This window comes from Amborella trichopoda, chromosome 4, assembly GCF_054954075.1.
Source record: "Amborella trichopoda isolate Santa Cruz 75 chromosome 4, AtrichopodaSantaCruz75HAP2 v2.0, whole genome shotgun sequence".
Lineage (NCBI taxonomy): Eukaryota > Viridiplantae > Streptophyta > Magnoliopsida > Amborellales > Amborellaceae > Amborella > Amborella trichopoda.
The window spans coordinates 4,277,332-4,294,149 of NC_142339.1; the positions used below are offsets into that span (position 1 = coordinate 4,277,332).

The following is a 16,818-nucleotide window of genomic DNA, read 5'->3' on the forward strand; positions in this document are numbered from 1 at the left end:
TTTAGTGAATGGGTGAGTGGGAGAGATGAATTTATTTAGGGCATGTTCGGAACGCATGAAAATACTTCAATTGAGTTTTTTACGTGACAAAAACTCTTTCATATAATTAGATGTGCGAGTTTTTTTCCCTAAAGAAATGTATTGGGATTTATTGGTGTGAAAAAACTTTCATACTTAATTACAAGAAGAAACTTTTTCATATTAAAATATTTTAATATAAATATTTTCATTCTTACCGAAAGTGCCTTTAGTGAGAGTGTTCTCAATGAATCCTTTTTATGGAGAATTTTCAAAATAAATTCACTTACTCCTGTGCAAGGCAGACCAATACTTCGTAAGGTACATCATCTTAATGAAATGAGAGAGAGAGAGAGTTTTCAAAAGAAAAAGTCGTTCATGAGTCGAGTGCAAGAGCCCCCTAGAGGATAAAAATCAAGGTTTGAAATGTCCTGCTAAAAGATAAAAACCAAGGCTTGAAAATAAGAAAGATAAATAATGCAGTAAAATAACAAAGGTGAAACACAAATATTTATGTAGTTCGATACATTGCCTACGTTCACATGGTAGTAAAATTCTCTTTCACTAATAAAAAAAACACCATATAAACATGAAAAATACAAAGGTTTTTCAAGCTCTCTATCAAGTTCTAAAACAAAACTTCTCTTTCAAGAACACCCACTCAAAGACTACAAAAAATTTAACTCTTCTCTCTATTTTTTTGCAAATTAATTTTCTGTCTACAAGACAACTTATATAAAGAGAAACACACAAAGATAATCCAGGTGAGGCCCAACCTATTTTGATTAAATTTTCATATCTAATAAAATTTGGTTCCCCCACAAAATAGGACTCCTATTTGCCCTCCAACTATATCAAGTTAATTCCTACCCTTAAAGTGTTAACATCCCCATAATAAGATATCCATTTTGCTTAAATCAATGGCTTCCTAATTCATAGGAAATATAGGCTTCGCAAACACAACAACTCGAGGGCTAATAAAGTGTATAAATTTTTAAATTACATTTTAAATATCAAAAATTTTATTTGATGTCTCATGTTAATGATCATCTTAACCTAGAACATGAATACCTAAAATTCTAGATTAAAAATCCATTTTTAAGATAATGAGGGGCCCGCATATGTACAATACGAGCTCATAAAAACCAATCCTTTTTGAGAAGATTTCACTGACTCCTATCCTATGCCAGGCAGACCAATACTCCGCAAGGTACATCATCTTATTCCTCTTTAATAGCGACAGTGGAAAGGACATTTCTCTCTAATTTTTGATGTCAAGTTCTATTTTTGTGGTAGTCTTCCCATTGAGAAATATTTAACAAGAGATTCATTTACTTGAAATAGATCTTCTTGTTTTCTCTATTTCTTATAACAATAAGAAAAACAAACATTCCAACAAAACTGCCTCGAATCTCTCTAGATCTCTTCAACAAATCCCCTGTAAATTACAAAATTACACACAAGGGTGGACATTATTATATGCAAGCCTCTTCAGGCTTTGGAAAAAAAACACTTAAATATTGGAGCTCATACCCCCACAATCATAATTTAATCTGTCTCTCTTAAAATCTCCCACCCACCCACATCACTATCACTTTCCAACAGCTTTCTCCAAAGATCTCAGTGGCCATCCACCTCTCCAAAAACCATTTCCTCTGAACTCTTAAACCTTTTCCACTCCCATTTTTTAGCTAGTTGTGCACAAATTTGTGATGAATATTTAACTTGTGTATATACACAATGGAATCTACCTGTGCTTTATTCATCAATTTACCTCTCTCTTCAAGATGGCAGCATAAAGTAGCTCATTCCATATATCAGGCACACCAGGAAGGCACCAATGGCTACAATCTTGAAATCTCTCAGGTGAAGTCCTCTCTTCTGGAGTGAGATTTTTCTTTCTATACACAGAGGGGTGCGCATCTTTTCTATAATCAGTCATCCTGGTAATGTTGAGATAGAAAACAGGGGTCTTCATCTCTCTCATCACTGATTCCAAAACACGCATTTTTGGTGGGTACATTGTCAAGTATTTCTCCTTGTAGATGGGTTCTGTTTCTTTGTGGCACTGGCCCCCTGAGTTCCATTGCCCACCACTGAAAATCCAGTAAAGAGAGAGATTGTAAGAAACCCAATACACAGAGAAGACCAGCATAAAGGAGGGAGACTACGAGAAACCCCACCAACGGAGAGAGAAAATACTGCAATATGGGTTTTAGTAGGTACTGAGATGGGGCAAATCCAATAAAACCAAATAAGAAAAAAAACCCAACCAATGAGAAAGATAAAGAAACCAACAAAGAAGGGAGAGCAAATTTAGAAAGAGTTTCATGTGGAAGGGTAGTTGCAGCTCTTGATCCAAAGCTTTAATGGTGGAACTGCTAAAAACCCACAAAGAACAGAGATAAATCGGAACAAGGAGAGACAGAAAACCCAAAGAGAGAAAAAAAACCCATCAGAAAAGAGAGAGAATGTCCTAAGCCCAACCAAGCAGAGAAAACCGATATCATACAGATGAGCATTAATGGGGGATTATCTGCCATTCTTTACCTGAAATGGGAAGCAGAGTAGCCCCTGAAGAAGACCTGGGTCTTTTTGGGGTTCACATTGATATCAACCCATTTGGCCCATGTCTTCAGTGCTTTCCTGTACGCATCAACAACGTTCAATTCTCCATATACGTGATTGCCTTCCTGATAGTAGTCCTTCCTGCATTGGGATTTCATCCATCGTAGTTACAGTTTCAACTTTGGGGAAAAAAATCTTTGATATTCCTTATTAAGCCATATTCTCCTATAGGAAGAAATCAGGTTCTTTACAGACTAAAAAACTTCATATCTCATGTTTGATTAAGCTTATGATTTCCAAATAATGAATTGGTTTTCATTCAAGGAAGACAATTTCCAATTCGGGGAAATAAATGATCTCATGTTTAATTAAGCTGAGAGTTCCAATTTTGAGAAGAAAACACTATTGACTTCCTTAAATCAAAGGATATCATGGTCGATGTTCCCCAAAATGGAAACTGTTATCCCTAGATGAAAACCCAATTCCCCAATCAAACTCTCCACTTGGTTAACACAGTTTTGATTTGATATTAAATCCACTCCATGAATTTGACGGACCAGTTTCAGGAAAGAGCAAGAGCGAGAAGCCTTGGTTCAAAAAAATCATTAACTTTCATTTTGGGGAAGAAAGGTTAGATGTTGTAAATGAACAGTTCCAAGTTTAGGGAAAGGAGAAGATGGAGGAGCCCTGATGATATTACAGTTTCAAAAATTGGAAATCCTTGGGTTGCCTACCCTCTTGAAGTCTTCTCATGAGTCCACCAGTGGCCGGTGTTGAAGACTATGATATCTGCATTCTTGTATTTCGAAGCTGAATTCTCGATGATATCAAGCCTTAGGGTTTCTTTCATAGTCCCATTGGGTTCAGGGATCTCCCATTCTTGAACCAGGAATGGAGATCGAACAAATTCTACAGAGCAGTTATAATCCTGAAACCCCAAAAATCAAAACCAGAAAAACCAAAGAAAGTGAGTAATCAGGAGGTTTTAGCTATCTTCAACCTGGAGACTTTTGCCAACAATAGGAAGTTCAAAATTTCCAAATAAACAGTCAAGACATCTTAAATGAACTAAAAAAAGCCATCTTTGACTGCAAAAATTGGCAGAAATGGAAAGTTCAAAACCCTAACCCTAATATAATTAGATTAAGGAATTCGGGCTTACAATGAACCTAAAAGCATAGAAACCTTCAGTTCTGAACTCTCGCCTACCGGAAGCTTCATAAACCCTAGATTTATCAGCAATGGTGTGGCGAAGGGTACAGACCAGAGACTCCCACATGTTTCTGTTCAGCGAATCCCCAACAAAAACCAGACGCTTTCCTCTCAGTCTTCGAAGAAAATCAGTCCCATTTAATCTGCCAAAATAAGAACAAAAGAAGCCCAATACGTTAAGAACCTTAAGGTACAGAAAACCACGGATAATACTTTAAAAATTCAATAAAAAACAGCGCTTTTCACATTAAATGGAAAACATTTTAAAAACTAAATTAAAAAACACTGTTTTTCCTCTTTAATCGTGCTATTTACCTAGGGATACTGCATTTTTTGGGTTGCCATCTTAGCTTCTCATAAGCATTATCAGGCCTCTGGTTCAAAAAGCAGTTGAATGACTCATCAATGTGAGGGCATGAACCAGCAGGATAAAGGGGATAAGAATCATCCTTCACCCATTTTCCATCAAACAAATCACAGTCTCTCAAATCATCAAGCTTTTTCCGGCCATCACTAGCCGGAGAACTATTTTTCCGACCATCATTAGCTGCAACACCGTTTTTCCCACCATCTTTTTTAACAAGAACAGATGTGAAGTTTGAAGCCCCACCTTTCCCCTTATGTACAGTTGAACTATTGGTTGCGTCTTTCCCTTCAGTCTTAGAAATCAGCGTCTCATTGCCTGAGAATTCCCCGACTTTTCCCGGTTGATTTAGGGTCTTGTTAGCAAGTACTGTAGCTTTCACGGCCGGATTTGAAGTTGCAGAGGAATTGCCTCCATTTCTTCCGGCCAAACCCTCTCCTTTTCCGGCCAAATCTTTCCCTTTCTTGGCCGAAACTTTTTCCTTCTCGTTCGAAACTTTCCCTTTCTCAGACGATACTTTCTCTCCTTTCTCACCTGAAACTTTCCCTTTCTCGGTCGAAACTTTCCCTTTCTCAGACGAAACTTTCTCTCCTTTCTCACCTGAAACTTTCCCTTTCTCAGTCGAAACTTTCCCTTTTTGGGCTGGAACTTTCTCATGCTTGGCCTTAGTTTTCTCTTCCTCTACTGAAACCTTCTCCTTTTCGGCCGAAACTTTCCCGTTTTCGGCTTCATGGCTTCTTGTCCTTCCATCATCACTGCCATTTCTGACGGTTTTTAAACTCGAAGAGGGAGCGCCTTCACTTTTTTCGATGACAATGCCGGGATCTTGGTGAAATCTGGCCGGAATAGGCGCCGGAGATGGCGAAACATCGCTTTTTCCAGCAAAAACATTACCTGAACTTCCCATCCCCAGACTGTCATCTAATTTTGCAGATGTTGGGGCCTGATTCTGAGGAAAAATGTAGGAGAAGAAGGAAGATAACTGAGAAGAAGAAGAAGAAGAAGAGAGTGAAGAAGAAGAAGAATCAGTCCCCGATCTACTCCAAAAGATGTTTGATAGCCAGAGAGAAGCGTTCCCTGAAGAATTAAAGGCAATTAACGCAGTGCAAGAGATGAAGGCAAACATGAAACCATAGGCAAAAATCATAGTTCTTGTGGTTTTCAAAGCAGTAGCCAAGGTCTTCAACTCCATGCCCAAGCCTCCTTTAAAGAGCTTCCTCAAAGCATCCATGGCGCTCACCATACAACCAGAAAAATCCTAGAGATAACAGAGGACAGAAAATACCAGAAAAAATGTATAAGCCCTAACAACAGGGTTTGAAGTTTAGAGTCCACAACACCATTTCAAGGCCCTGAGATTAAATAGCTTATGTAAAATCATCAATGGCCAAAAGTTTAGGACCAGAAAACCCTAAACGAAACTCGATCAAAAAAAATGGACCCCAATTGAGAACAAACAGGGAGATTGAGGAAATGGAGTCCAAGTAATTGATAAAGGCCAGTTAGAGAGAGAGAAAAAAGGCCAGTTAGAGAGAGAGAAAAGAGTTAAGCCAGTAAGAGCGAAAGTTACAGCGAGAAAAGAAAGTTTTAGAGAGAGAGAGAGAGAGTTAGAGAGAGAGTAGAGTTGCAGGGTTTTGCAAGCGAAATATGTGGAGTGTGGATGAGAGAGGGAAAGTGTGGGTGGGGTCCTCGTAAAAACGGTTGTTTCCGATTAAAAAATGCCAAGATATTCTTTCCTTGATTTTTGCTTTCCCTTTCGGGTAAGACTCATTGTAACCAAATTAAATTTTGGAATGTCGATTTTGTCCGGCTACTGTTCATAAGTGAAATTTGAAATTCAAAATATGACGTTATGTTTCAAATTTGGAATTTAAAACATTTGAGAACCGAGATTTGTGGGAATTCGGTAGCCGGGAAAAAAACAAATAAATGAAATTTTTTTTTTACAAGAATAAATAAATAAATGAAATTTTTGTCATGTGGGATGGGAATTTGTAGTTAGGCCGGTGTTTGAAAACTCGGCATCATCTATCCAATACACATCGATGGGAATTGGTTGGCACCAAAGATTTAAAAAAGGTTGGGTCCGCATGGAATCGCCGGCTCCGACTTGAGAATCAGTGACTCGTGTTGATTTTGTCAATATATATATAAAATCGTCTTGATTTAGAAAAAAACTCGTGATTTGCTACAACAAAACGTCATTTTGCTGCAGTAAAAAATTCACCAATTCAGACCTTTTTTTTGGTCCGTTTATTGTTTTTACATGTGTTTTTTTACCGGTTCATTATTTTCTCCGCACAGTAAAATAGCGATATGGACTGCTAATTCACCGATATGAACTGGTTTTTGCGATGCCCGATCTTGGTCACCAATATATTTTTAAATCACTAGTCGAACAGGTTGTAAAATTATATCCAATCCCATACCAATTTCCCCTAGGATTCCCCTTTATATTTTTTATTTTTCCTTTTTAGATTATCGAATGTTTTGTTTTCTTAGTTCCTCATAAATCCCTATTTTATTTTTTATTTTTTTGAAAATTTTTGGATCACCAAGTCGATCTGATCCAAATTGAAGTAGATCACCAATTCAAGGATGAGAAATAGGAATGATTGGTCGACAAAATATGAACTAGAGATTAACTATTGATATACCTTAGAACAATACATTTTTATTACCAAAAAACGTATTGACTGCTACATGTCATTTGTTCGGAATGAAATTAAGAAGGGGTACACTACTACACTGATATGAATCCTTCGAAAAATAGTTTTGTCCTTTACAATGGAATGGTAATTATATTCCACTTTCCAACTCAAGAGAGGAAAGCTCTAGAAACTTTGTTCTATGCCACTTTTGATAAATATGGGAGAACTTCGGGCTAGCTTCAACAAGTGATAAAATGAAGAAAAGTATATGTAATGTTACTTAGAATATTACAAATTGAGTGAAAGCTCTAAAATGACAACCTCCCAAAAAACATAGATGGAAGTAGTGAAAAAAAAATGAAAGAAATATGATGAGCTGGTTGTGCCCCTATCCTCACAGTATGCCGCTAGGTTCTTACTGATCCTGTTATGGGTGCCGTTAGTCCTGTGCCGGTTGGTGCTTTGAAAGTTATGACCTGTCGCTCGGTTTGAGTCGGGATTGCTTGGGAATTAGTGGCCTCATGAAGTTGCTTGTGTGGTTTTGTTGGGATATTGGGGTTGCTAGTGCTGAGGGTTGTTCGTGTAGAATTGGTAATTTTTTAGAGGAAAGAGTTTGCCCTTTCATTCTTCACACTACTGTAATTTTGAAGTTGGGCTCTATTTTTTAATTAAAGTACATTCAACACTAAAGAAACAGGTATCATGAATTATTGCCTTGGTGAGAATATGACTTTTAATAGAACGGCATCACATAACACATGATTCGTATATCCAAGTTGAATAGTTGGGATAAAATTCAGATGATAATTAAAATTTGCCAAGCCAATCAAAACTGCCTGAGTGAGCTTAGAATGAAAAGACAGGTAACTTGGGCTCAAAACAACCGACAATTGCTTGTAGACTTTTTCGGTTTTTATTGAGTTGAAAGTTAACCATAGCTGCCTTCTTGGACTCGAGTTTCACCGGAGTGAACTTAGTTGAATCCAAATCAGAACCTTGAATCGGGTAGATTCCATTTTGGAAACACCCGATTTCAAATTTGATGGGAGGAACCTAAGTTTTGACTAGAAACTCTTTAATAGAAACATCGATATGAAGGAGAATCAAATTTTTGGGTTATCTTTTTTCTTTTAGAAACTCGATTTGAAGTTTTAAACTCTGAACGATGAGTTTTGTTGCGAACTCACAACAAGTTCCTAGAGGAACTGCTGAATTCCAGATTTAAAGACTAGGAAAGTTCATTGCGTTCACAAAATACCAATAAATTCAAAGAAATTACTGTTAACGCTAAAAAAAAAAAAAGGGAAAAGAAAAATAAAATACCAATAAATAAAATGTGTTTTCTTCTTACGATTCCAAATAAGGGCTAGATAAAAATTAGGTAATCAAATATAGAGAAATAAACAATTTCTTTTTGGGATCTGAATAATAAAAATTGAAACTCCTTAGGAAAGTGAAATAAACACCGACACCTTAAGTCAATTTTAGGGACGTAAACAGGTCGGATCGGGTTGGGGCACCCAGACCCAGCCCTCACCCCACAAGGTTTGAATGAGATGCAACCCAGGTCAGGTCAAGTTTTTGTATGGATCGACAAAATGTACTAGGTGAAGTTAGGTTGTATTATTTTGACTATATTTTTTACTATTTAATTATCAAATTAGTTTATATTGATATTACATATTTTTTAACATGCACATGCAATTTTGGTCCCTTAAATTTTAAAGTCGGTCGTTGTAAGAGTATTATTGAATAAACACACTGTTCTAAAACAAAAAGAGCTCAAACTTCGTGATTCAACTCCAGCCATCCAATTTAACAGCTATTATGTAAGAATGATTGTGACCTCCATGTATAAAAGATAAATAGTTTCTTTCTAGACAATTCTTATAAATATAGATAATAAGATTTGGTCTTGTAAATCTAGATTTTGACCCAACCCACTCGATATAGTCTAGGTTGGAACTAGACTTGGAATTCACCAGGGCTAAGTCTAGGTCAAGTGGAGATAGCCGCAACCTGTGAGGTCCAATGCTTAGGTCTGCCCTATCCAACCCATTTTCTACCCCTAATCAAGTTTTCTATGCCGCCATTATAGGTTGAACACATAGATCTAGCAATAGTAAATATAAATGGATGTAATCAAAATTTGGAATGGATCACATGACCGATTCCAATCCACTTGGTTCAAATTGGGCTACTCTCAATGGCAATGCCCCGGTTGGCTCGGCATGACCTGAAAAAGTAGGGCTTGGGCAACAAATTGTGGCTCGAGTGCCGGGCTAAGGCCAGTGGTGGCCCGGTTCGGCCTAACCCAATCCTATTTTTTTCTTTTATACTTTTCATTTGTTTTTGACCCTGCTGGCTCATCCTTAAGGGGATAATGGCAAGGCTAAGGCGAAGGTTGCCCCAGCCTTTGCCATATTTAAGGAAGATAAAAGAAAAAAATTAAAAAAAAAAAAAAAAAGGCAATTTTGGATTCCTAAATCCACCGTTCCACTGGTTCTTTTAGAGAAAACAATTTTTAAACCAATATTTTAAAAATTGAATTGGTGGTGGCAGTTCGTTCACCCGAAAATATGTGTTTGATTACTAGATCAGTGATCCAGACCAAGTTAAGATTCGTTCGAACTTCAAATCGATGCTTTAGAAAATATTAAAAATAAACTAAAATTAAAATAGGAGTTTACATGATAGGAGTATAAAGGGAACTTCAAAAAAATATTAAATAATATTTTAAAAATGAAAAACATATATACATGAAGACTTTTGGGGGGACACAGTTATAGGAATCATACCATCTCAAAACCCATTCGTACATCGCTTGGCTGTGAGTCGTAGTGAAGGGATCGAAATGGCATAATTGGAATTTATGGGTACTGTATATGTCCTTTTGTTTTCGTTCTAGGCCTATATTTTCATCGCATGCGTGCTTTACGCGGCGATAAAGGTCACGCCGCGTGTCGGGATTTAATTGGATTAAATGTGTTCTACTAATAGGGGAACCACTAAAGAAAGTGAGAGTCACGGAGTGGACTCGTGGCTTGTCTTCCCTCCCTTGCCGTACGTACTTTTGAGTCGGTGAATTAAGGTTTTATTAATACCTATTCCTCAATGTTCTCTTTTTTTATTACAAATATATTATTATCCTTTGCAATTTTATTCTGAGTGCAAATTTTATTCTGAGTGCGGTTTGTATAGAGAGCCGAGGCTCGAAGCATACCGCACCTTCAAATAATGTCGAAAAATGTGGTTTTAATATCGAAAATATATGTGATAGTCTTAAAATATATTTTTATTTTAATTTATAAAATTTAAAATTATAAAAATAGTGTAGATCGATCAGATCTATAAAAACTTAAAAATTGACCACCCAAAAGTACATTACAAAATGCATTATTTCTAATACTTGAAATCCAATTTTTTTTATGTCCATGTATCTTGATGTTGAGATGATCAATTTGAGGATATTTGAGTAACAAAACTACCTCTTCTAGTAGAATTTTTGATGTGCACTTTAATTTGATTGTTTAGAGCCTCCACTCTATATAAACTTTTTCCTTTAAGCTTATAGCTAATATTGTCATGCTTCGAGCAGTCTTTTTGGGTTTGATGAGAAAAATATGCAATTTGGTGCTTCGGTCGACTCTGGGGGATTTCAAAGCTTTTTTTTTTTTTTTTTTTAATTTAATATAAATAAATTAGATATTTATATATAAAGGAGATAAAAATAATGAAAAAATTAAAAATAAAAAATACTTTTATATAGTTATTTCTTTTTTGACCAAAGTAGCCCGAATATAACCGAAGCGGTAGTACCAAGCTCCTCTTTTCTTCAGTTTATGCTTAAAATTCGAATGCTTCAACCTCTTTGGCTAAAACAAAGCGAATTTGACAACATTCTTGTGGCTTCTTTTTGGCTTAGAGCTAAGACAAATCTCTATTAAAAATAATAAAGATAAATTTATTAAAAGGTTAGGTTAGGGTACTCATATCTATAATATTTATCTGAAGTATTCAATATTTGTGGACATTTGATACTGTTACCCCATGAGGTAATAACTTTTTTGTCTAAGGGTAATTTAGATAATTAATAAGGATAAAGTAAAAATTCTTGATAGAAAAAAATCATTTATTAACTATAGTGAATGATGATATAAACTATCTTAACCGCTAGTTTCTTATAGAAATATATATCACATTTCTCTTAATAACGAACAACACCCTTAGTCAAAAAAATTATAGGGAAAATTTCGTATAGAACCCTAATTCTTCATATTATTTTGTGCATCTTATTGAACTGAAATTTGAGGAATTGATACTTATCATCATCTCACAATTGTAAAAAACCAAATTTAATGGTGATCCTTTGGGGTCCTACACATAGGTGTGGGAGGGTCTCAAGGATCATTACTCCTGTAAAAAATACAAAATATATTTCAAAATAATTCAAATAATCAGAACACTTCTAAAATTTTGAGATTTATATAGATATTTTGGTAATTTTATTCAATTTTTCATGATTTTTACATACATTATGCCGAGATATATGTTTGACCAACATTTGAGCTTTGTCGAATATATAAAAGGAAAGGAATTAATTATATATTATTTTACCCATTTTCAAACTATTCCAAAATTGACGAAATTTTTTAAATTAAATCGAAAGATACAGTAAAAATGTTATATTGTCAGTTTCTCTGAGATGAAGCTCCATCTATTAATTTTAGGATCTTAGATTTTGAGATATAAACGATTCAATCCATAAATTACCTCAATAAATAAATTCCAAATAGGCTTCTAATTGAGGGAGTAGATGTACACTATATGCTCCCATGTAGAATAACACTTTTAGGATTTAACCAGTAAAATGGACCACTTGTTTTTCACACATTTATATGCCATGCCTTTTGACTAGTCACTAAGACTTGTACAGTGAGCCTCATGTTACACAACTGGCCCTGCTTGATAACTATCATTTTCCCACGTGGACACGGTTTCTACGAGTCCACCCACCCACATGTAAAAACTGAGGGCTCCTTAATACTTTATATTTGAAATAGAATTTGATCTTGATGTTTAGTAAATATATGATCTTTAACATAGAGATTATTAATTTGTAAAAATAAATAAATTTTAAAAATTAAAAATAATATTTTTTTAAAAAAATATTTGAACTGTTAATTTTACTTCTTCCTTGGAGGACTATTATTTACGAGACCCAATTTTGATGGATGATGTAGATCTTCAAGCCTACATAGTAACAGGTACCGGCTTGGATGCACCAAACAATTTCCCTTTCCACATATTCTATTCAAACTTCAACTTGCAAGAAAGTGAAAGTGTGTTTGCTAGAAGATAAGTAGCTCTAGCATCATACTTCTATTTGCTCCTTTTGGGTAAATTGCAAGCTAAGAATACTTATAGGATTTCAAATTTTGGGATGTAGTATTTCGTGTGTAGTGATTAACATCCAAAAAAAGAAAATTTTGAAATCACGTGTTCGATGTTTTTGAAATAAGAACAAAGAACTTCTAATTTTTGGAGGACGATATCTTTTTTATTTTATTTTAATTTATAAATAATCATCTAGTCATTCTTAATTAGATGCCAAAATTCAAACTTATAAATATTTCAAATATATCTTTTACCAGAAAGAGTTATCTTACAATATGCTTTACCGACGACATGTTACTTGCACTCGTGACTTTTTGCTCTTGCGCAAACAAACTATCTATTTGCTCCCCTGGATAAAAGCCAAGTTTGGCGCGTTTTTAGGATTACAAATTTATGGGATATAACCTCTTCAACCTAGTAGCCAACCTTAAGAGAGAAAAAAGAAAAGAAAAAAAGATCGCCTACTTTGTATGCTTGAAAATGTAACATCCCAAGACTGAATTAACTAAAAAAAACAACTACATCTCAAGATTGAGCATGAAATATCAAATTTTTGAAAGGCAAGATTTAAGTGGTGAAAAAATCAGGGTGGTAACACCTCCACACTCCAGTTACTACGTTGTGGTTTCTATTCTCATTAATGCTACCCCACTGACACCTTAAGAAAACTAACTCCTAAACTTTTGAAAAAACGCATTTTCATTGATGCTACCCCACTGACGCCTTAAAAAAACTAACTCCTAAACTTTTGAAAAAACTCGTAGGGGCTTGTCTTCCCCACTAAACTACCCATAAATTTATTTATTTATTTATTTTTTTTTGAAATGACACTATATAGGGGTTATTGGATGGATCTCAAAATATCATATCAACAAAATCCTCCCAAGTTATTATTTTGCCCGACGGCGTTAATGCACAGTATACTCCAGTAAACTTTTGCACCAAACTCTTGCTCTTTTCTTTGAAATATTTGGCCCTCTTAAAATTTAGCCAACCTTCCTACTTTTATCTTGGGAAAGGTTTCTATATTCCCCTACTTTTGATTTTGGCCGACTTCCTAACCCTTCTACTTTTCTCTTTAGTCTTTAAAGTCCACCTGATCATCCGCAATTAGCAGCTAATTAGCGGAGCTAAGCCGAAAAGGAGTGAGCTTAGAGACTTACTAAATTATTAATCAATTAAAAAATCATTAAGAAATGCAATATTCAAATAAGAATCATTAAGAAATGCAGAAGGAATGAGCCAAGGGCCTCGGTTTGGTGGACCCGACGGTTGTCCTTTAAATACCTCGTAACTGACTCTTTGCCATGCTTCTAACCTCCAAACCACATGGGAATACGATGGAAGTTGGATATAATATTTTTTGAGACCCTACTCTCCCTTAATTTAATAAGGGGCAAAATATAATATGATCCATATGGCTAAATATGGTACCAAGGAGTAAGGACAAACAGCTCAAGCCTCTCTGCCGGCGAAGAGAGAGAGACTATATTTTTGTTATAAATTTTTTACTATCATTTTATGTAAATTTGAGCGGTTGGGGATGGGTCATTAGCTTTAAAATTTAAAAAGAATTTTTGGATTATCAAATTTCATATTTGATGGTTAGATATGACTATGATATATTATACTAAAATAAATAATGTTATGATGTATGACCTCGTTTATTATAAAAGAACTAAAAAACATTGCCAAGACAATCATATGCTCCTATAGGAGTACAAGATGTATCTTATCCTAAGAGGGAGCCTTGTTGTAATCTTTCCTCCTTTCTTGTTCTGTTTTTATCTTGTTTCCTTTGTAACACTTCATTTACTCAATGAAACTTTCTTCTTACCATTAAAAAACACACATGTATGTTATCCTGTGGAACAAATTTCTAAGTGAAAGATTATATGGTTTTGCGGAAGCAGACTGTGCATTTGCTTCCTCAAGTAAATCTGGAAGTATTTTTGGGACCCAAAATTTGGAAATGTGACCTACTCAGTTTAGCACCAATCTACCGAAAAAAGGAAAAAGTTTGTATAAGGTTGCAACATTAAAATGTAGAGTTAGAGATGCACCTCAAAAATTAATCGGAAAATTTAATGTTGAAAAACCCTCTAATTGATCATCTTGACGTCGAGATCAATGAATATGAAGGAAAAAAAGATTTTGAGTCTCAGAAATAGCGATTCTTGCAACCCATTATCTAGACTGTACATTTTCAAGTTTTTCATATGTTTATGGATCTACTTGATTTCAACCATTTTTGAAGTTTAAAATTTTATTATTAGATATGGGAATAGATTTTGAGATAATCCTAGAAATTTTTTATACCAAAATTACATGTCATGATAAAATTTGGAGGTGTGCCTTAATTGCATTGTTTAATATTGCAACCTTATAGAAACCACACCCCCGAAAAAAGGGGTGAAATTTTGAATATGCAACTCGGATCGGTGTGAAAACAATAATAAAGTAGAAGTTATACACAGACCATGCAATTTTGGGATGTCAATCTAAGTGTTTGCTTACTTTTTCTTCTTTCATTCTTTCAAAAATACTCATCTAATGATATTAAAATGAATCTCAAAATTTCATGTAAAAAACCATTGTAAATCATTTATCGAAATGAGAAAAGAGGAGAGTGTACGCGCTCGTACCTCTAAAAAAGAATTTATAAAGTAGAAAGGAAGAAGTTTACATAAGATGTTGACCTCATACTACAAAAGTGACGCGTATTTCTATCAAAAAGTATTGTTTCAATGTTGAATAGTCTTGACATATGGCTATAGAAATAAAAAAGGCAAAAAATTTAACATCTTGTGTCACATTATCTTGATCGTCAATTTTAATATTTATGGATCTTCTTTTTCTACATTATTTTTAGAGTTTTAAATTTTATAATTAAAAAAAAAAATTTCATACCATGTAAGAGTTTTCTCTACTATATTTTCGGGCTAGATTTAGGTTTGGATAAGAATGAATATTTGTGTGTGAGAGAGAGAGGTGGGTAAATTTGTGGTGCCAAAGATGTCCAATATTTGACAAAAATTGATTTGTTTGAATATGATTGTATCACTGATTTTGGACTAAATCCTAAGATGTGACATAGATTTGAGGAGCCGCACTTTGAAAAATTGTCCAATACGCCAGCCACATAAGGACACCAGTCCCACTATGGAAAAAGTATGACAATTAATCAGAGATGTGTCCCTTCATTAATACAATCCAAACCCCCAACCATCTCACCGACAGCTTGTGAAAAGGAAGAAATTGCAATGGGGACCAATGACTTAGGAGCATTTACCCCACTTAAAGGACCATTTGTTTGGGGGCCTAATCTCAACGTATCCTTCTTAAACTCAACATGAAAGCCCATATAGAGGGGAATAATAACAAACGGGATTGTATGTTACGAGATCGTTTATCTTTGTTACAACGAGGTTATAATAACTCTTAGCTATTAGATGTCAAATTACTTGGCTTGAGGTGTCACGAAGTTCAATAAATTTTTTTTTTTTCAAATTTGAATCTAGCAATGAGAGACTTCCAATTACATGATATGAAACCTGATTGACAAGAATGATTGACTTTCTAATGTAGAGCTACGGATGCACCTCAAAAATCCATCGGAAAAGTTAGTTTAAATGTTGAAAAACCATTTCATTGATCATCTCGATATCAAGATGTATGACCATGAAAAATAAAAAGATTTTAAGCCTCAGAAATAGTGCATTTTACAACATATTATCTACACTGTCAATTTTCAAGATTTTCATATGTTTATAGATCTACTTGATTTTAACTATTTTTTAAATTTTAAATTTTATAATTAGATATAAAAATAGATTTTGAGATAATCCTAATAACATTTTACATCAAATATATATACCATGATAAAATTTGAAGTTACACCTTACCTCTACAGCTACAGATGCATCTGTATGCCAACTGCACCCCTAAAAGTAAATGGTCTCTTTGTATACGTTTCCATAATATCATTGTTATTTGGGAAAGTATATAATGAAACCATTTAACTTTAGTATAAGATGGTCACAATCATGCTTGACCATTGGATGTGAAATTGGGTGGTTGCATTTATTTCATTGACCAAGCTCAAAGTTTAAAAGATTTTTTCTAAAACTTTGTGACACATGCAAGCTATCGGATTTCACAGCGGACGGTTGTAAGTAATTGTGACCTCCCTATACCAAAGGTAAATGGTCTCATTGTATGCAATCCCTTGTTATTTTCCTTGGGGTTAGTTCAACATTAGGATTCAACTTAAAGAGTAAGTCACAATTCACCTTAATCAATCAAAGTCGATCTTAATTCTTAATAAGATTATTGGGTAAATACAAGTCATTTAATAAATTTGGATAGGGTTTTTAAGTATGGGTGCAGTTTGTATCGAGCAGAGCCTCTAAACAATCAAAGTATATCGCACCTTCAAATAGTGTCGAGAAATGTGGTTTCAATACTGGAAATCTTTGTGGTATCCTTAAAATATTTCATCTTTAATTATAAAATTTTAAAGCTTAAAAAATTATGTAGATCGAGCATATCTATGAAAACTTGAAAATCTTGAAAATTGATAGTCCAAAAATGCATTACACAAGATGC

The 16,818-nt window shown here is 34.6% G+C and overlaps 1 protein-coding gene across 1 annotated transcript; it reads right to left on the minus strand.

Annotated features, from left to right (window-relative positions):
• Nucleotides 1–1,348: 1,348 nt before the first annotated feature.
• LOC18439305 (protein trichome birefringence-like 2) lies at nucleotides 1,349–5,616 on the minus strand. The gene is made up of 5 exons (XM_006849474.4): nucleotides 4,114–5,616; nucleotides 3,749–3,941; nucleotides 3,321–3,514; nucleotides 2,569–2,727; nucleotides 1,349–2,114 (listed from the first exon to the last, which is right to left on the minus strand). Exons 1-5 carry the CDS (start codon nucleotides 5,403–5,405, stop codon nucleotides 1,784–1,786), a joined length of 2,169 nt encoding a protein of 722 aa, XP_006849537.2. The 5' UTR covers nucleotides 5,406–5,616; the 3' UTR covers nucleotides 1,349–1,783.
• Between the last annotated feature and the right edge of the window lie 11,202 nt (nucleotides 5,617–16,818).